Consider the following 22,144-nt stretch of genomic DNA (forward strand, 5'->3'; position numbering starts at 1 on the left):
GCAGCTAAACGTCCAAAAGGGTCCGTGCTAAGGGAGGCTCCAAGGAGCCCACTCAGGGCTGGATTACCCCTTGGCCTCCAGAGTAAGTTTCTCAGGTCATCCTTTCAGAAACCTTCGCATGTGAGTTGTGCCTTTTGCAACCAAAAGACCTAAGACCAAGGTCTGTGCAGCCTCTGCATTCTGGTCAGCTCCCTGGGATACAAGGCCAGGGGGCAAATTAGCAGAGGATTGTGGCCCCCAGAAAAAAACTCACTTGACAGGGTGGAGACTGTGGCTCCAGAAAGTGGTGATCAAAGGAATCAAAACATTAAAGGAATGATTAAAGGAATCTTGTAGAAAGAGAAAAATTACGACAGCCAGTTTACTATTCCAGCTCGTGTCTGTAAAGTATTGGCTCTTAACTGTGGTGTGCACCAACTCTGACTGAACAGAGAAGTGTTGCCTGTTCCCTGCCTGAATTGCCGGGGAAGAAGTCTTGGACAGCGGTCTGTGCTTGACACTGGAAACAGCAGCATTAGGACTATCTGCAGATTCCATTAAGGGTCTCTTCAGGAATCTGAGTTTGTGTTTACTATGCCAGCACCTTATTCACCAATGACCCTACACACAGACTCACACACCGTGCCACGTTCACAGGCTTCATCTTTAGCATAGTTCATGGTTTCACATGCAGAGGCCATCTCTGGTTGCACAGGTGGGAAGGTTTCAGGTGGCCTGGTTTCTGAGCAGCCTTTCGTCCACATTTTCTTGTTATTGAGAACTACCTTCTTATATAGCCAGCACCATTTCATACGAGCATTGTGAAAGACAAGATGATGGCATACAAACATTCTCTCATGTCATTAAAAAACATTCCCCAAACTACTGCTATGACATGCCATGTTCCTTTAACTCTTTGGCCATTATTGGACAGTTAGGCCATTTCCACCTGTTTTTTTGTGATAAATGCTATTGCCACAAACTTCACTTTGTGCCTACATCTGTTTGCACAGTTTTTATGGAACTAGGGCCTGAAGTTGGCTTGGTAAGGCTGCATGAGACTGAGTATCATATCTTTTCTTTTCTTTTTTTGGTGGTGCTGGGGATTGAACCCAGGGCCTTGTGCATGTGAGGAAAGCACTCTACCAACTGAGCTTTATCCCCTGATCTAGAGTCATATCTTGTTGACTAGATCTGGCATCCCTTGGGAGCTCTCTACGTGGATCAGGAACATTGCTTACTGTCACATTGACCTCTTGGTGTTTTCAGATTCATTATACCTGTTTTCTGCATTTGGAAATTAAGGGCCTAACCCCCAGGGTCCTGGAGCTTGGGGACAGTCAGTAGGGGACAGACAGAATCCTGGATTAGGACTTCCTGATGTCTTAGAGCCTTTTTTGATTTTCAAGCTTCTTTCCCTCCCCATAAACCATGGTGGGGACAGGAGTGCTCTTTGCTTGCTCCCTGTGTGATAGGCACGTGGCTCCTCGTAGTGTGAGCCTTGCTTGGTATCTGTGGCCTTGGTGACTCCCAAGACAGTGTCATTTCATGCTTCCTTTCCTCCTTTTCTTCCTTTACTTTATAATTCACAGCAGCCTCAACCTCATGGCTCTGTCTTCACAAAACTACCTTGACATCTGCTTTGGGGGCACCTAAAATTCAGTCAGCCCAGCAGATTTCTGGTTGGCCTCCTCTGGGCCAAGGCCACTGATCTATCTATGGAACAACTGTTTTCAGCAGAAAGCAAGCCTTATTGATGGAGTTGATCCACCTGCATGCTGGAGCACCGTGGTGGACACTTGCCTCCCATCTCCTGGTCAGGACCACAGAGTCACCTTTCTCAGCCTTGCAAGGCTGCTGAAACTCTTGCCCAAGTTCTGGCTTAGCCTTAAATGTGAAGGGACTTTGGCTGTAATCTCAGCATTGCTTTTTTTTTAAACAGTAAGAGTAGATCTTAACACACATTATCTTTGGGTCATGGGACTATGAATGTTATGTTATTTTTTTATACTCATTTGTATCTTTTAAACTTTTTAGAAGATGAGAAGAGTAATAAGAGGGATCCCTATAATGAAGTCTGGGTCAAGGATGAGCAAACTGCTTCTATAAAAAGCAGGATTATGAAAATCTTAGTGAAAATTGTGGGTATTACATAGGTGCTTACCCAGACCTAAATGTGGCCTTGTAGAGCCTGGCATGGTGGTACACACCTATAATATCAGCAGCCAGGGAGGCTGTTATAAGAGGATCGCAAGTTCAAGTCCAGCCTCGGCAACTTAGTGAGACCCTGTCTCAAAATAAAAAATAAAATGGGCTGGGGACGTAACTCATTGGAAAGCACCCCTGGGTTCAATCCTCAGTACAAAGAGAGGCGGGGGGAGTAGCTACAGAAATGAAAGGGGTGTTCTTAACTCAGGCCACAGAAGAAAAAAGTGGCAGCAGCTCAGCAACTTCTGGCCCTGTACTCAAGAGCAATCGCCATTGACACTCTGGATAATATTAAGAGCCATTGATTCTTCTAGAAATTATTATGCACGTAGCATCTTCTATGCATAGTCTCTTTCAGCCACAGAGAAAGGCTGCAGTGTAAGTCAAAGTGAGGAAAGATTTTCTTTGTTTTCCATTGACACATTTAGGGGTGTTTTGATAACGCACACTCTGCTTCATGCATGTTGTCTGTTTTTCACTTCCAAATTGCTTCCCAGTTGTCATAGGTGTGGTTTGAGGTCACATATTGGTTTCCTTCATTCTCTGATGGAAAATGACCACATACCACCTTTGGGTCTGTATCTGGTCCTGTTGAACATCCACAAGGTGCTTGGGAAGGTGATTCTTCAGAAGGCGGAAATAACTTTAAGGTCATAGACAAAGCAGTACTTCCAGAGCCTTACTGATTCCCACTCCAGCAAGAAAACTTCTAGACCTCTTGGACAATAGGTGAATTGTTGGTGTGTAAGAGCTTCCAAAGACCAGTTTATATAGTGTTCACAACTGCATGGTCAGTCACCCTAAAAGGGTGATCGCTTCTAATAAGCAAAAGGTCACATTGGTTTCTTTGTGCTCCACAAAATAGGGACACTGCAAGTTGTCCTGTTTGAGAATGAGGAGACCTGTCACATAAACAGAAGGCCAAGGTATTTGGTAGCACCCAGAACTACACCAGCTCCTGATCTGTCTCCTGGCATGGTTCTCTGCCAAGGCCGGACCTTTTCTAGTGGCTGCCATGGCTCTGGTCATCACACAAGGAATGACAACAGAGGCAGAAGAGGGGGGATTAAAACAAATCAAAATCATTCCCAGAGTGGCCCTTTTCTCTTCTTCCTGCTTGGAGCCTAGATGCAATGCTAGAAGTCCTATGACGGTTTTGCATTCCTGAGAATAAAAGCTGAAGTCCAAGGATGCAAAGCAAAAATGTAGAAGGAGCTGGATTCGTGATGGATTCCTGGACCAGCATCCTTCCTGGAACGCTCACCTCCTTTCTTTTTATGGCATAAATAAATCAACCTTGCTTGGTTAATCCAATCCGTCATAGCTACTGTGAGCTGAATGTCATCCGGGCACATCTGAAAACAGAAGATGACAGGCTGGAAGGCACAGGGCAGGAAACCAGGCCCCACAAAGACTGCAGAGGACAAAAGGATAGAGGGACAATGGGATAGACAGGATAGACAGACAAACCAATCCCAGCACAAATGGATCAGGAGAAGGGAGAGAGTCTAGGCTAGCCCTTGTCCCTGGTTGAGTCACTGTGCGTGACGGTCAGTTCAACCCACAGGAGGAGGGGCAAGCGCTGAGGAAGACATAAGCTCAGTTGGCAGTACTCAAAGGGATGTCAGAAGAGAGGTGCTCGACGCCACAGAGTTGAGTCTGGGAGGTGATGTAGTCATCAGTAGGTGTCTGAGGTGACAGCAGTGAGAGGGAAGGTGAGAAAAGAAGCACGTGGACAGAGCGGGGGGGGGGGGAGGGGGGAGGGGGGCCCGCTGCACGTAAAGGACTCATGGAGGAAGAGGGCCCGCCCATCAAGGCTGGGCTGGAATGGAGAGGGGCCCAGGGGCCCAAGGTAGGGAAGAGCCAGCTCACCTGGCTGCTGTGTTAAAGGTTCACTACCTAGTGAGAATATCTCTTTGCCCAGTTTTAAAACAGAAATGGACTGACCAAGGTGCTCACATTTGAGTGGCTGCAGCAGTGCCTTCTTGGACTCCCTGGCTCCAGGCACCTTCTCCCCAGCAGATTTCATCTTTAACATTCTGCAAAACAGTTCCCTTCTGCGGCTCGCCACCACCTCTGTCTACCTCCCTCGAGTATTTTTGGCTGGATTTCCAATTTGATACATGAGCATTCCATCAGTCAAAACAATCTTTTTAATGAGCCTCTTGTCCTGACAGCTGTGTTTAAGATAGGGCATGGGAAGTGGGTAATGGAAATCTGGAAAATTGTCCATTTTGGATTGAACCTTAATGTGCGCCCGCGCTCCTTCTCACACACAAGCCTGCCATCTTCTTTTAAAAATAAAGAGGAAATTATGAATAGCAAGAAAGATGTAATTTGTGCAAATGAAAAAAAAGATCTTCTGATCAGATACTCAGAGAAAGATGAGAGGGAAGTGTAATTATTGGGTGCCGCCTGAGTACATACCACACAGCTTCCTGCCGGGTGACCCCGGCCATATCACTGATTCTCGCTTGATCTTCTCACAGCCCTGGAGTGGTTGACACTCGCTCTGTCTTCCAGATAAGGACACTGAGGCTCAGAGATGTGTAGGTACACATGATGCCCACACAGATGGGCAGCAGCAGAGCCAAGCATCAAGCCTGTGTCCCTTACCGCCTGGCTGCCCTTGCTATTCTGGCAATCAAATATTAATATTAATAAAATACAGCCTCCTTGCATATTCTACACACAGGTTTTGAATGCCCAACTCATCAGGAAGGGAGAAAATAAATTAAAAAGCTGAGCATAGCCACCCATGGAGAAAAGGAATAAGGGGCATTGGGGCCACAGGCTGAGGACTGTGATTAATACTGGAGACCAGGCAGGAAAGGGATGCGAGGCTGTGATCACTCCCAGGCCATGGATATAATGGGCAGCCAGGCATCTCTGGGCCCTGAGAATAGTTACTGTTTACTCTGGAGCATGGGAACTGGCTCTGAAGGGCATCATAAGTGGGCTGTGGCTGCAGTTGTGTGGCAGTTATAGACAGGAACAGGGCCCCTCTTGGCTACCCCAGGGTTGGGGTGATTGTTCTGACCATGAACTCTTCCATTCATTCTTTTCTGGGAACTTCTGCCACCAAGAATTGTATGTCATCTCTTTCTCCTGCCTTCTAGTTTCAATTAAAATATGGCTTTTGTCATGTAATATTTAGATTAGGTAAAAATAAAACAAGTGTGATTTATGTGACTTTTTTTGTAGGTTAGAAAAATCCTTAAAATGAAACAAAAGATTCTCTTTGGGTTGTACAGGATGAGCTGGCCTTGAGTGAAGGTCCTGGCAACAACTGGATCATTGCTTCCCAGTGAAGCAAAACAGGTGGCGAGAGAGAGGGAGAGATGAGACCCAAGAGGAAACTGCAAATCTAGACAAGCCAGATGTTTCACATATATGGGCCAGACATCTGATCAGATGCCTGAGGTGACCAGATGTTTGGGTGTAAGTGGAGCACCCACCAGAGAGGAGGCATGACCCAGGCTTCCAGCAGGGCCAACCCAACAGCACCAGGTGCTGTCATGGCGAAGACTTCAGTGGCTCAGCTTCTGAAGTAGATGCCCCTCACAGGTCACACATCAGCAGAGCAGTCAGCTGGGCATCCCCCAACACCTAGAGAGTCTAGTGCTGAAGAGAGCAGAGACCTCCCTGGGACCCCGCTGCAGGGGCTGCGGACCTCAGCACACCTAGGGACAGCAGCAGTCTCTGTCCAGGGTCCTGAAGCTTACCAGGGAGCAGCACTGAGTGGGTCACCTATGCCTGGCCAGTCCCTGGAGGGCTGAAAGGCTCTGAAACCACCTGCCGTCCCAGGTTAGGGGATTTATTATCAAAATACAGAAAGATATCCAACCATCTAGATTTTACCTAGCAGAAACAGTTTTCAGGATTTCAGAGTTCCTCCAACAGACTCCTGTGTGAGGAGTGAACGTGAGCCTGGTGTAGATCCTTGGTGGGGTACCACTGCAGGGGTGCATGTGTGTTTATCATCTAGAATATACATATTAACAGTGTATCTGGGAAGGACACCTGAACTCCCAAGTGGGAAGAGGGCTTTCCAGCAATTTCCTTCCCTCTCCCATTTTTTATTTGATGTTCTATATTTTCACAATATTTCCTTGTATTTCTAGCAATCTTGTATTGTTTTTTCTCTACTTTTTATTCAGAAATGTTTTTAAGTTTACAGAAGAGTTGCAAGAGTGTGGATAGTGAATAGAACAAATGTGTACCCTTCACCCATATTTACTTGTTGTTAACACTTAACCCCAACTGCTTCAGCCCTTGTTTGTGACAGCTGCTGTCTACATGTTTATCCTTTTCTGATATGTTTGAGGGTAAGCTGTGTGCATCATGTGTCTTCTTATTTCTCTTACAAAACTTACCCTACAACATGAATATACTTTCTTTTACTTGGTTCATTTAACCATTTATCTCAGAAATCACTCCACTCTCAGTATGTAGATTGTCCTTGTTCTTTTTCATGGCTGCAGTGTGCTTACTCACACTGCTATAGTTTATTCATCTGCTCTCTTAAGATATGCATTACTTTTTTTTTTCAGAGCAGATACTGGGGATTGAAGCAAGAGGTGCTCTACCACTGAATACCAGCACTTTATTTTTTGAGAAGGGTCTTGCTAAGTTGCTCAAGCTGACCTTAAACTTTTGAGCGTCTTTCTTCAGCCTCCTGAATTTCTGGGGTTACAGGTGTGTCACTGCAATGCTAGACATGCATTACTTTTGAAGGCAGCAAAGCAATAATGGAAAGAGCAAGTAGCTCCAGCCACAGGTCTTTGTTATATTTAAAGTGGATATGGCAGTGGAGAAGTCAGGTGGCTAAAGAGCCCTCAGTCTTGTTACTTAGCTCCCATTAGGATCTTTCTACATCTTATCATTAGAATAATGAAATATCATGAGGTCCAGCCAAAGTAACTGTTAGGTTGGGGTCTCTAGCAGGAAACCCAGAGACAGGGATTGGGGTTGGCTCTCGGGGACAGAGAGTGAGGAAATAAGACAGAGAAAAAGCACAGGAAGTTTGGTCTTAACCATCACATGAGTGCAGCCTGATCCACAGGGCTCTAGAACACTAATGAAACCATACAGGTGGTCCCACCATAGGGCAAGGACTGACCCCAGCCCCACCCCATGCACAATAATACATTTTAGAAATGTTGGAAGAATTGTAAATAATATAGACTGGCCCATAGCAGGTCTTCAGTAAATGATAGCTATTATTGTTGCTATTCCTTTTTGATGGTTTATTTGGGTACCAGATTCAGTTTATCTGTCTAAAATTTACAATTCAGTGGTTTTTAATCTATTTACAGAGCTGTACATTAACACCAGGATCTATTTTACAGTATTTCCATTACTTCATAAAGCAATCCTATACTCTTTGGTAGTCACTCTCCAGTTTCCTCCCAAACTTCTCTCTCTGGCTCTAGAAATGTGTCTCTATGGTTTGCCTGTTCTCAACATTTCCTATGAGTGGACTCATTCATTATACTGTTTGAGGACTGGCCTTTTTGCCTGTCATTTAGTCATTGGTGTGGCCTCCCCATCCCCTTCAGTAGGAGAGTGCTTCTGAGAAAAAGGCAGCTGTGGGCCCATGGCAGCCAATCCTCCCAGCAGCAGGAGAGTGGCTACACCAGCCTCCACAGAGGGCCTGGCAGGGACGCCAACAGTGTCCACCTTAGTAAGCCACATGAAAGGGCTGTGTTAAGAGTAAGACAGAAAATTTATCCAGTGTCATGAAAGAACAAAGGGTAACAGTTTCTCAGAAGTCTATAAAAAATTAAGAACTAATAAATGATTTAGCAAGGTATAAGATTAACAGGTGAAAATCAATTGTATTCTTATATGCTATCCGCAGACAGTTGTTACTAGAAATTGTGAAAACAATTGAATCTCCAGTGGCACCAAAAGACATAAAATCTTAGGAAGAACAAATAATGTCAAAGCCCTCTACCCTAAAAACTACAAAACACTGATAAAATAATGAAAGAAGGCCTAAGTAAGTGGAAAGATAGACCCTGCTCATGGATTGGAAGACAAGGTTCTTAATAGGCATTTTCCCCAAGGTGATCAAAATTCCAGCCGCTTCACTTATTGTCCTAGTTGACAAGCTGATCTAAGCAACCATAATAGCCAAAATAGTTGGATTGGATCAAAGTCCACCACCTCCCCCCCTTATTTTCTAGCAACAAATAGGGATTGAACCACAAGCAATAGGCTTGTGCACACCAAGCAGGTGCTTACCACTGAACTAGACTCCAGCCCTTGAGTTATTTTTTTAAGTGGTAGGATTTTGACACTCTTTATTTAAAGTAGATAAAGAAGTCTGACCTTCAGGCAGTTGCTCTTATTTGTAGTATAAATGAACTGCCTTGTGTTTCTTTCAGTAGTGTTCCTTGCATGGCAGATACACTCATCTCACCCAGTTGGAATGGCATCCATAGTTTTATAAACTAAATTACAAGTCACTCTGTTGTTGTTTTTATTTTTGAGATGCAGAGAAGCTTCCATTTTTTTGAAGAATCTGGAAATTTTGGCTAAACTTTGATGGACCAAACATAAATTTTTAATGGCATGCTTTTCTCCACTGCTACCGTTGGCCCTCCTCTTGTTCTTGTAAAGCTTAAGTGGCTCACAGCCGTGTCCACAAGGTTGCATTTTTTCCACATGTTCACTCTATAGAAGAGGGCAGAGTTTCATAGCTGAGACAGAGCCTGAAAAGAGGAATGACCCTCAAAAGAGGTCTCGCGGAAATGTCTGTAAGGTCCCATTCAAGTGCACACACATGTGGAGCTGGGAGGTTTAGACCAGGGAAAGCCTGGACCGGAAGTGCTGAGATGCTTGGTGCTCAGGGCAGACAGAAGGACACACCTGCTCCAGCACTTTTTAAAGTCATTTCCATTTCAGCCAGTCTTAGCTCTCTGCGGCCCTGGCCTCCCTTTTTCTGTCCTTTAGCCCAGCCAGAATCCAAACTGGAAACCCCTGTGCAGACTTTCACTCTCCTCCCCTTGAAAGTGCTCAGAGAGTCCGTCAGAGGATTGAAATGCTAGAGAGAGAATGTGGATGCTTGGCTGTGACAGGCAGCAGGAGCCTCTGTTCATGTTTGACTCCCCTGCTTCCGAAGCACACCTGACACTCCTGCTTCACTCGTGGTGTTCCCCAGGCCTGGTGTGTCTGTTTTGCCTCCACTGGGCAGCCATTTCAGTTAAGAGCCCTGACTGGGGCCAGACCCTGGGTTCAGATCCCTGCCCTGCCTTTCACAGTCCCAGTTAAGCACCAAATGTCTCTCAATGTCCATTTTCTCATCTGTGAACCTAGGATAACAACCTCACCCCTTCAGAGGGAAATTGTGGGGAACAAATGAGTTAGAAATGTTAAGTGTCTAGAATGATTCTTGGCAGATAATGAACACCCCAATATTATTATTATTACGCCACAGTCACGATCTCCTTCAGGTCAGTCAGAGAACTGGAAGAAGTGAGTGTACCTTTAGGTCAAAGCCTCCTCCTCCAGGGAGCCTTCTAACAGGCCTGCAGCACCATGGTCTTTGGCACTTTGCACCTTTAACATGATGGACAGGGCGTGTACTTCTGAGTCAGCCTGATCCTAACACGCATCCTATCTATGTGACCTGGTAAGGCACCTAACTTCTCTGTTCATCATGCCTTCATCCATGTCGTGGGGATAATTTCTTCATTGAGGGGTCCTCATGAGGCTTAAGTGAGATATTGCACATGCCAAGTGCTCAGCTCATCAGGAGATGTTCAGCAAATAAAGCACTATGAAATTGTGTGTCCCTTTCTGCATCTGTTATGCAGAATTCTTTCCATCACTACCGGGCTACAGACCTTGAGGGGTTTGTTTTGTTGTTTGGGGGGATTTTTGTGTGTGTGTGTGCCAGAGACTGACTGCAGGGGCTCTTGATCACTGAGCCACATCCCAGCCCAACTTTGAGCTCTTGATTGCTGGGAAAGGTGGGTCTCGCTGCACTTTACTCACCCCTGGCACCAGAAAGGGGTTCAACACTGAAGACACAGCCTCCTGCCTTCCCCATCCCCAGAGAACCTGGAAGGGCCCTTCCTCCCTGCACACTCCTAGCCCCAGGCAGTGGGGCTCCAGGAAAGGCACATAGCAGGGAGACTCTGATGAGAGTGGTTCCACTGAGATGTAGGGCCCCAGATGGTGAAGAACCCCCGCAATGGGGCCGAACCGGGCTTAGCCAGATCTCATGTTGGCGGCCTGTGCCTCCCAAAACTGAGATCACCCGCCACTCCCTTGCCTCATGGCCATTGCTGGCCGCTGGCCAGGACTGCCGCATGCCTATCCCCTGGCTCCCTGCTGAGCAGACAGACTCCTCTCCACAGCCTTTATACCCACTTTCTATAGGGTCACATCCAAACTCTCTTTTTCTTTCTCTTTAAATGAGTCACATTCTTTTTCCTTACAACTGAGGCGGAATAAATGAGTGTAACTAATGATTTACAACACAATTTTCACTTCTGTAGCTGGCAATGTAAAGATACATAACATTTCCATAAATGTGTACTCATGCTGGATAAAAATAAAAGGTATCCAATTAGAACTTGCTTACATTTTTCAGGCCCAAGTCAGTTTTTCACATCAGAATTGTACTAAGCAAATTTCTGATATTAGAATAATAAATTATACGGAGATGATATCCCAATCCTCTGACTGGTTTGAAGTGAGTTTGAATCAGGGTGGCTTAAAAATGGCTTTTTGGTATCTTCCTGACATGATACTATGAAGAAATAAATATGAAGCTGATGCCATAGAAAGCCATCCCCTGCGGACACAGCAGCTGTCTTTGCAGGAAATTCTTCTGGCAGTAATTTAAGATGTTTGTCATCTCCTTACAGCAGTTCATAATTCAAAGACAATCTATCTGTAATACTCAATTACGGAACCACAGAGGCGTGTCGGCCACAGATGACCGATCAACAGCCCAAATGGAAATTTTGCTCAACTGCTGAAAACACCACTAAAATCTGTCCCTGTCTGGGAGGCCACGATTGATTAACACAATCCGGACTCCATTTGGTCATGAATCAGTGCTTCTCTCTCAGAGGCTGGTAGGAAGCTGAGGTGGGTGAAACGTCCTAACAAAGCGAGGTCCCTATGCCTGGAAGTCACAGGAGTGTAACCTGGACAAGAGCCTGCATGTTGCAGAGCTCAGAGCCAGGCTGGACCTGGGCCCTACCCCAGCAGTGAGAAGCTAGCCCTGCCCTGAGAAGCCTCCTGGGGGGAGGATGGGTTGTCAGCATGTCCCTGCTCCCCTATAGACCTCTGCCACCCTTGAAAGGCATTGTCATTATTCATCTAATAGACAGGAAACAGTAGCTCTCAAGGTGAAAGGTGTATCCAAGGTCCCAAAACAGAACAGAGCCTGAGTCTGCACTGCCATTCAAGGGCAAGGCTTCTGACATCCTGGTGCCCAAGTTCTGAGCTAGCTATGTGGCTTCGTGTTGGTTTCTGAGCTTCTGTGGGCCTCAGTTTTCTCACCTAAATAGTACAGAAGGAGCCCTGAGACCAAGGTCCATTGGAAGGATGCAGTGGGATGAAGGCTGGAAAGGATTTCATGTCCTGCATGACACGAGATATGGCTGCTGCTCTGCTCCATCCAGGCCCACTCGTGGTCTGCTCTGCCTTGGTACCTGACCATAAGGAGTAATGAAGGCCAGACAAGAACATGTTCAGGTTCAAAACTCCTGGGCTTTCAAGAAGGTTAGAGATAGACCCAGAAACTCCTATCACCAGATACTGGTTCCAACCCAAGAAGCAGCTCCTTCACTCCCCCACGCAAAATTGTGTTTATACTAGACCAGCCAGGAACATGCCAGAACCTTGAAAGTAGCACCAAAGTCCAGGAGAACGGGTGTGTCAATCTTCCAACTTTTGAGACCAAATTCAGCCATCAGCCTGACCATTCCTTTGTAAACCTGTCACATGTTCATTGCTTGATTTCTCATTCAGGACCCCAAAATGTTAGTTCCTTATTGTAGAAAGGAGAAATCTCTTCTGTGAAGAGGCAAAAGGATCTGAATACCTGTGGTACATACTAGCAACTTGACCCAGCCCTCCTCAGGCATGCTTGCTACTCTGAGGATCCTCATCTGGTCATATTGTCTGTGTCTTAGGACTTAACAATAAGTGGTGAGACTAAAAGGAAGAGGGAAGGGCATGTTCTTACAGAGCAGGGCAGCAGTCCAAGGTCCAGGGAGCTCTGCCCTGACCATTTTTGGCCACCTGACCAGTCACCTCTAATGCTCCATCTCTACCAGTGCCAGTGAACATGAAATTAAAATGAGTTTTTGACACTAATTCCTGCTAATGTGCACTTATTTCAAAATTGCCAGGTATTCTTTCCAAAATAGTGCAGTTTACAACTATGAATTAGGCATAAAGAGACAAATTTCATAAGCATAATTTAGCATACAAAATATTTACTAATACTAAGTGTTTTCCTTCCAGCCACTCACAGCTCCCCAGGGCAAGTGTCATCTCACTCCCATTGGGGCCTCAGACAACACAGGCCTGAGGCTTTGACACCCCAGAAAGGCTACCAAGGAAGCAGTCATTTACACACACACACACACACACACACACACACGCATGCACGCACGCATGTGCGCGCACACACACACACCCTGTGCAATCAGGAGCTGTTCTCCCTCTGTGGCAGGGACTCAGCAGGCACCCAGCCCAGCAGTTCCAGCTGCACTTTTGAACCACACAGCTCTGGCCCTAGTGTGATGTGCCTGCATGACCCCTTTCCTTGGTTCCTTGGGCTGCCCCATCTTGTTCATGTCTCCTCCATGTTTTGCTCCTGCTCACAGTAAGCATTACAGTAATAAAGGCAGAGAGTGGTGCCCCTTGCTGGGCTTGCCTGTCCCACTGGAGGCACAGATGCATGCCTGCACCCTCTTGTGTAGACATTGTCTTTATATTGCAAACATAGGAACACTTTTTTTTTTGCAGCTTGCTATTCATACATAATATCATTGGTGCCTTGCAATGCCAGTGCATGTAAATCTATCTCTTTCCTTATCTGAAGTTTTGCTTTCCACAGTTTTTAGTTACTGTGGTAAACTGCAGTCTGAATTATGAAATGGAAAATTCTAGGAATAAACAATTTATAAGTTTTAATTTCCTGCCGTCCTGAGTAGCATGATGAAATCTTGCCTGGCACTGTTCTGCTCTGTCCCAATCTGGATGTGAATTGTCCCTTTTTCCAGTATCCACACTACATATGCCACCCAGACATTAGTCATTTAGTGGATTTCTTGGCTGTAAGCTCAACTGTTATGCTACTGTAGTGCTTATGTTCAGGTAACCCTTGTGCAAGGATGCAAAGGGGGCACCAGGACATAAAACATGGAAGGACAAATGGTGGCTCTGGCACTACATGGCAGCGCTGCTGAGCATGTGGGAAAAACCTATTGTGTATACAGCTCAGTTTCAGGTACCCACTGGGGGTCTTGGGATACACCCCCTTGAGTAAGAGGGGACTGTGAGCATTCAGCGATATCCCCTAAGTGAGCTGTACAGACAGTGGACGTTGTCCTGTTTATGCCCACAGACCTGACGCACACCTTGGGGCTCTTCTCGAGGAATGTCTGAAGAATAAATTGCCACTGAGGTGACTTTGCTGGGTGAAGGGGAGATAGTAAAATGTGAAGCGGGGGGCATTGCCACCTTGCCCCCTGGAGCGGGTTGCGGTCTAGTAAGTGGAGACAGCCCTTCTCTCCACCCTGGCTGTTTCAAGAAGGAAACTGAGTCACCTTCCTCTGCACCTGCAGGGTTGCACCTCAGCACCACACACCTACACCTGCCTGCAGGGGAGGCTCCCGGCCTTGCTAATTGGCAAACGTGGCTGCAGCCCCAACAGCTCTGTTTCTGGACTCCCGATTCCTACCGCAGAGCAAGGGCTGCGAGCCGCTCAGCATCCTTGCCTCACGCCTTTTTCTCTTTCTCCTCTTACTCTCCTTTTTTCTCCTTTCTTTCTCCCTGGTCTCTTTGTCTTTTTTTTAATTTTTATTTTTTAACCAGCGTTCTTAATCTCTTATCTGCTTTCTTGTTCCACAGAGTGGAACTTATGAAAATTCTTCCAATCCTGGAATAGAAAAAGAACATGAGAAAAAAAAAACTAAGGGCATCCGTTTATGGAGTTGAGTTAATGTCTTCCATGTTGATTCGTTCGCTAGAAAGCATGCACCACCCTAGCACAAGATATTCATAAATGGGGAGACAGGGTGGGAGAGAGATTGGGATTTTCTGTATTATCTTTGTAACTTTCATTTAAATCTGAAGTTGTTCTATTTTTCAATTTTAATTTTTAAAAGCCTGGATAAATTACATTTGGTCATCATGTCTCCTTAGGCTCCTGCTGGCATGGTTTCTTCGTTATATTTGATGGTGATCCTGATGGTTTGGAGGAGTACTGGTCAGGTGTTTCACAGGATGTCTATCTTCAGGAATTTTCTGTTTCTGGTGACTTGAGTGGAGTGGTGGGCTTACAGGAAGAGGACTCAGAGGTGGAGTGCCACTTCCTCACAGCCTTGCTGGAGTGCACAGACCCCTGTGAGCTGCGATGCGGGTGTCGTCCAGCTTCTCCACCATGGGTGCTTTTTTTTTAAAACCCCTCTTTGTACTTTGTGAAAGGAAGTCAGCACATAGCCCTCTCCGAAGGGGTGAGGAGCTAGGCTTTCCTCCCAGAGTGAGGAGTATCTACATAAAACATTTGCCTTTCCATATGGGAAATTTGTTCTTCTTTCTTCCACTTATTTATTTATTCAGTCATTCATGTCAGCATGGATTTGTGGAATTTTTTAATACTTTGGGTCATAATTCAATACTAATGTATTTTGTTGCTCAAATTATTAAGCCTAGGCTTGAGGCTCCTTAACTGATTGCTGTGTCCCTTTAACATACCCCAGCATTGTGGGGTGTGAGTCTTGAGCACTTCCTTGCTAATGGCAGTGCAAGATGCCTGGCTCATCTCGTGTGTTTCCTGCCCTGGTCCTGTCAGGGGTCCAGAGTTCTTTTTATTGGGGAATGGTTATAGTAGCCAGGATCTGTGTACTAAGTATTGCCTATAGTAGCCAGGATCTGTGTACTAAGTATTGTGGGAAGCAAGGACACATTGCCCTGTGTCCTTGCTTCCCACAGTCTCAGTAGACAGCAAGGAAGTGGATCCTGGATCCTGGCCTGAGTTTATATACTTCTATAAATGTTTCTGTGTGCAGCCATCTGCATTGATTTCAGGCAAATGTGAATTTATACTGATATTTCCAGCTCTAATCCATAACCACGTGGGTCATTTTAGCCTCCTCTCCCATAAATTTTTTCTGCATTTTTTATTCAGCTATAATCCAGATGCTATAAAATTTACCCTTTAAATTCAGTGGTTTTAGTACATTCACAAGGTTATGTAACCATCACCACTCTCTAATTGCAGGCCATTTTTACAATTTCATAAAGAAACTCTATACTCATTAGCAGTCATTCCCCACTGCCTCCACCTCTGGCAGCAGTGATCTAATTACTGCCTCTGTACGTTTGCCTATTCCAGACCTTTCATTTACATGGGACCATGTATTTTGTGGCCTTTTATTTCTGGCTTCTTTCACTTAGCATGATGTTTCCAAGTTTCCTCCTTGGAAACAGGAGGCATCAGGCATTGTAGCAGACATCAGTACTTCATCTCTTGATAGCTGAATACTGTCCCATTGTATTGGCAGATCACTTTTGTTTATCCATTATCATTTAGTGGGCATGTGGTCTGCTTCCACTTTTTAGCTATTATGAACACTGCTGCTATAAACTTATGTACAAGTTTTTGTATAAATGTATTTTCTCATTTCTCTTGGGTCCGTACCTAGGAGTGAAACACTGGATTGTGGCAACTGTATACTTCATATTTTGAGGAATTACCAGAGTGTTTTTCCACAATTGCTGTGCCATCTTACGTTCCCACCAGTTCAAATTTCTCCAAAGCCTTGTGAATACTTGCTTTCTATTGGTTTTATTATAGGCATCCTAATGGATATAAAGTGGTTATCTCATTGTGGTTGTGATTTCCTTATTAAGTATCTTGAGTGTCTTTTCTTGTGCCTATTGGCCATTTGTATTTTTTTTTTTAGAGAAATGTCTGTACACATCCTCTGCCCGTTTGTTAATTGGATTGTCTTTCTAGCATTAAAGTTGCAAGACTTTTTCATATGTTCTGGATATTAGACCCTTATGATTTGCAAATAGTTTCTCCTATTCCTTGGTCATCTTTTCTTCCTTTCTCCCTTTTCTTGGTAATGTTTTTTGAATCACAAAAGTTTTTAATTTTGACAAAAATGTAGCATACTTACTAATTTATCAATTTAGCCAATTTATCTAGTGTGCTAATTTGGTTGCTTATGCACAAATATTTTTTTAAGAATATGACTATACATTTTTTCTAACATACTACCAAGTTAATCAGTATTTTCTAACAAAGATGATCCTTTATACCTTTAATTTTTCTTTGAACTTTCAATCTTGACATGTTGTTTGAGTTTTTAATTTCACTTTTAATATTAAATAAATAGGGATTTTAAAAAAATCAGTAGTTAATTCAGTTTGCCAAAATATTTTATTAGAATTAACTCCTTGTGTTTTAATACTTCATCCTTTCCTCTGCTGAAATAGGAGTAATAATTAGGAGTAATAATTCTGTTAGTGATGATTTGGGAGTATTAAACTCTTAGTCTTTATATTTATAAACATATCCTTATTTTGCCCTCAGACTTAAATGATAGTTAAGCCAGGTATGAAATTTTAGGTTCGTAGTTATTTGCCCTGAGCAATTTGAAGGTATTCAAATTGATTCTGTCATTGCCGAGGTATCTACTCTCTAACTGCCATTCCTGTGTAATATTTTCACCATAATATCTTCTTAAGGTTTTTCTTTTTTCTCTTTGATATACCATAATTTTACTACATTAGATGTCAATCTGAAATAATTTTTATGTCTCCTACCTAGTACTTTTTATCTGAGGGCCCACATGTTCCTCCCTTCTGGAAAATTCTCTGGTATTATTTTTTAAAATTCTTCTCACTGTTATTTTCTCCTTTCCCTTTTTCCAGTTCCTCTTAATCATCTGTTGGTACCTCATTCCTCTCCTGACGTTCTTTGAACAGCTTCATATTGCTTGTGTCTGGGTCTCTCTGTTGTCTTCTAGCTCATTTTCCCCATTCTCCATTTTGGTTCACTAATTTTCCTCTTTGACTAGTGTCCAATCTATAATTTATCCCATTTATTGAGGGTTGTTTTTATTTAAATTTTTAATGGATATCTTTTATGTCCACCATTTTAAAATTTTTATTGCCTATTGTTTTCATTCAGTTTTTCCTGTTTTGTTTCATAACATTTTCTTTTTATGGATATTAGTCCTTCATTAAGGATTCTTGGACATCAACATATTGATTTTAAATACTTTCCAGACAGATTCATGTAGTTAATTTCATTTGAAGTTCGTGATGGAAGAGTTTATGGATTGTCTTGTTTAGCATGAGATTGCTTCACGGGTGGTAGAATGTTTTATTGCAGGTTTGATTTGAGGACTAGATATTCTTTTGTTTCTGTTGTTGTTGTTTTTGGTTTTGTTTGTTTGTTTTTCTTTTATTCTCTCTTGACTAACATCTCCGTGTCTGGTGGTTTTGGTCACATAATGGAAGTGGAGTAATATCAGGGACACATGGGTCAGTACATAGATGTGAGCCTGTGTCTGTCCTTCCTGGGGTGGTGAGGAGCCCTGGCCCAATGGTGTGCTGCAGTCACTTCCTGCCAGCTTGTTAGAACCAATTGTTAATTTTATATGTGGGAGGGGGATTGAACCTGGGGCATCACCCATGCTAACATGTGTTGTACCACTGAGCTACACCTCCATTCCCATGATTATTAGATCCTAAGGGATTTTGCAAACTGGTTATTAAACAGCTTTTAATTTAAGAGTAAATTATTTAACTTCTCCATTAAATTACAGTTAGCACTGTGTACTTAACCAACCACAGATCAAAAAATAGTTTTTGGAAAATTACATCTATACTGTACATATACAGATTTGTCTCTTGTCATTCTCCTACAAACAATACAGTATGACTATTTACATAACATTTACACTGTACTAGGTGTTACATGTTATCAGGAGATGCTTTAAACTAAGCAGGATGTGCGTTGATTAAACAAAGACACCATGTGGCTCCATGTGAGGGACTCGAGCATCCTGGATATTGGTATCCCTGGGGGATCCTGAACCAAGCCCCCATGGATATTGACAGACACTTGTAGATTAAAAGGCAAAGGTCATAAATACTCAGAATTCATCACACACTCTAGTTCTTTTGCTACTATGACTTGTCTCCACTGCCAGGGTGGTTTACAGCTTCTGCAGCTGTGTGGTGAAGACACTGTCATGGTGTGATGCTGATCATCTGTCCCTCCCCACCCCAGTTCAGTGACATCAAGTTGGCAACCCGACAACCTTGACTGGAGTATTCACACTGGAAATTCTCAGACCTGGCTAACAGGTCTCCCCACTCACACAGCTTCTGAGCACTGCCCCATCCCTGAGTGGCCGGTCCTTCCATCTCCTGTAAGCAGAGCTCCCCCACCAGCCTGTGTCAAGCAAAGGCCTGTGTCATTCCCCTTCTCAAGAAGGTGCTTTCCGCCTCTGACCTTCAAGAGCTTAATTCCAGCCACATTTTTGTCTCACTCATACTTTGCCTTTTTGTACGGATATTTACTGTGCTGCTGAGCCTACTCGTGTCCTTTGGTTTTCTTGGGTTTCATCTGTCATGGCTGTAAGTTTGGAGCAGAGGAAGGACATCAAATATTGAGTGAGTTCTGCTCTCTTGATTAGAACATGATAAACATTTTCTGAAGTTTTCGTTATCTTTGCAGTGCCAGGCATTGAACCCAGGCCTCACACGCGATGGGCAGTGTGCTCCACTGAGCTCCCAGCCTATCAGCACTATGGCTGTGCACGCATATCAACTTGGGTTTTCTTCTCTCCTTTGTCTCTTCCCAAAGTCACTCACCTTATCTTTCTTCTCTCATCATGTTCGTTCTTGTCCTAGTTACAATAAACTTATTAATAATACATTGTCTGTATGAATTATCCTTGAAAAGACTCTGGATGTCACATAGGCTGCTTCCTTAATTACACACAAAATAATGTTATGCATTTAATATAACAATGTTCACAGAATAACACACCGGTGCCCCCCACCCATAACCCACATGGGAATCCTGGGCCCCCTAATGTCCTGTTTCCTTCCTTGCAGGTGTCAGAGCTGTGTTCTCAGGCCACTACCACAGGAATGCTGGGGGCACCTACAAGAACCTGGACATGGTGGTATCATCTGCCATCGGATGCCAGCTGGGCAAAGACACCCATGGGCTCCGAGTCGTGGTTGTCACCGCTGAGAAAATTGTTCACCGATACTACAGTTTAGATGAGCTGAATGAGAAAGGAATAGAAGACGATCTCATGGAGCTGATGAAGCAGTAGTGAGCCTCCCTTGGTGGTCTGTCCACCTTCCTCTTCTATAATATTTTGATTTTGTTTTGTTTTTACCAGAATCAGCAGCAGCACACAAGTCAGCCCCTGCTGGAATGTAAAAGTGGACCAGGCAGGGTTGTGAATTTACATCCTTTGGCATAAACCAGAGAGCGGGAGCCCATCCTAAATTATATTAAAATAGAGCTGCCTTCTGTTGAAAAGGAGAGAGGGAGCCTGGAAATAATTTTTAGTTATTATGACATTAGACTGTCTCTGGATGTTTGTGTAAGCTCTCCTAATGGTGTATTTCTCAGCTCTGCTTTTGAATTAGATTGTTTCTGGCAGTGCCTGATCAATGTTTACCTATTGACCTCAGTCCCAACTTGGTATTCACATGTGATCTTTGATAATTCCTTGAACAAACTGCATCTGATTATATTAAATTGTGGTCATGACTCCCCAAAATGCTAGGCAAAGCAAAGGTCATCTCCTTCCCTTTCTGGCAAAACAAAAAGCTGTCTCTCATATTACGAGCCATGGAGACTTATTTTAATAAGGAGTCGAGTACCCCTTCTCTCTGTTAAATTCTAAGACTTCTGGTATTGCTGACAGTAGAACCAGAATACAGTCAGTACACATCAGGACTTGAGTTGGCCTCCCTGGTGGCTCCAGAAGTCACCTTTGCATATACATTGCCATTTACGAAACTCATCCAGAAGACGAGCACCGAGTCATGTGAGGTCATCCACAGCCCCTTGTGTTCCTCCACATTCGCACTTGGTGCTGCAGTGGGTCTGCAGATAGGTGTTTCGTGAGACCGGAATGCCCCGCAATTAATGAACCTCTTAATTGCATCTGCCTCAACAGAAAAATTGATGCAAAGATCTCAGAAGAAACAAACCAGAAATTCTGGTGGGGCCAAAACAGTGTGTCTAGCCACACCACATTGACACTGACTTCGATTTGGTGCAGCAGGCAAGTACCCTTGACCAAAGAGCCAGGCTGCCTAAAATGAGCATCCTTTTCCCATAATCTGCTCTGCTGCATCTTTGCACTACTCCTGGCCACTGTGTACTTTCACCCACATATTCTTTCTCAGCAGTTGGCCTTGTAGACACATAGCCAGGTACTCCAAGTTCTGCCAGGGAACTTTTATAGTACTCTGCAGTAGCATTTAACAGTCCTGAACTGACTTTAAAAACTGACTGGTTACAAATGAACTGCAAAGTCCATTAAATTAAAAAACTTTCCTGTTAAAAAGTTTTAGTCAATGTAGCAAAACTGTGAGAAATTAAATAGAAAGATAATTGGATATGTAAATTCATAAGGAACAAAAGACGAGAAGTTAATTATGCCACACATTGGTGACACAGCATAGCTCATTGTTATGCAGCACAAGAAAATTGAAAAATATTCAAAACTAGAATGCTCTTGTAGTGTTTTGCTGCATTCTTGTTTTGTGTTCATTTTTCTTTACAACAGATGTGGATAGAAGGTCAGAAGGTGAGTTCAACCTGGGACATAACTTGTTTGAGACCTGGGACCTGGGGACTCTTAGACTATAAACACAGGGGGCTTTGACTCCCCAGGAAAAATGGGAAGAGTCTGATCACAATGGACTGTAGTCTTGTTCTCCGTCCTATTCCATGTGCTGAATGGGGGAGATGTAAAGTAATGGGCAATGATGTAAAGTAGTGGACATGCAGCTTGGTAAATCCCCATCCCCAAAATTGGATAAGTAGAAGAACTGGTTCACAACACTCCAAGCATATATGCTAAGTAAGAGGAGTACTGTGAAATCCCCACTATCTTTCAAGTTAGGAGACCACGAGTCCCACAGTGGTGAAACGTTCATCATGAAGTCAGGAAGTATCCCCATGGTGCACATGTGTCCACATACCAGATAATTGATTGTCAATTCACTTGGAATATAAAAATGAAGGAAGAACTGTGTGAGAAGAAAAAACAGATGCTTTGTCCTCTGAAAAATAATAAAAGGCTTGACGAGCATGTGTGCTGTTGTTCTGGGTGTTTATGTGTTTCGGGGGCTTTGGTTCAAAAGGGTGGAGCGTGTGGCCCAGGCCACCAGCTCAGCAGTGGGAATGGACCAGGATGCAAGCAGTCCACCTCTGCAGCCCACGCTCCTTCACTGCCCTCTCCTTGGAGAATGTCTTTTACAGCCAAGCAGTTGGTACCTGCTCAGCCGCGACACACACCACTGTGTTCAGGGCCCTGACCACCTTTCCTGGGCAAGAATCCAGCATCAGCTGGAGGCCTGGGATTTCACGCTGGGATCTGCGGAGCCCAGACCAGGCCCAGAAGCCCTTCTCTGGTTATACCAGATTAGGGCGGCAGAACCTGAACAAGGAACAGATGGTTCCAGGCAGAGAATTTGGCCA

General features: G+C 44.2%; 1 protein-coding gene across 5 annotated transcripts in view; it reads left to right on the forward strand.

The window, feature by feature from the left end:
• Positions 1 to 21,755, forward strand: part of Cpped1 (calcineurin like phosphoesterase domain containing 1) — a 96,953-nt gene extending 75,198 nt beyond the window's left edge. For all 5 annotated transcript variants that reach the window (XM_005323679.5, XM_005323680.5, XM_078024347.1 and 2 more), the window contains one exon: positions 19,528 to 21,755. In XM_005323679.5, coding sequence (XP_005323736.1) covers positions 19,528 to 19,754 — 227 coding nt within the window. In that variant the 3' untranslated portion in view covers positions 19,755 to 21,755. The remainder of the gene's footprint in view (positions 1 to 19,527) is intronic.
• Positions 21,756 to 22,144: the final 389 nt, after the last annotated feature.

Source organism: Ictidomys tridecemlineatus, chromosome 10 (assembly GCF_052094955.1).
Source record: "Ictidomys tridecemlineatus isolate mIctTri1 chromosome 10, mIctTri1.hap1, whole genome shotgun sequence".
Classification (NCBI taxonomy): domain Eukaryota; kingdom Metazoa; phylum Chordata; class Mammalia; order Rodentia; family Sciuridae; genus Ictidomys; species Ictidomys tridecemlineatus.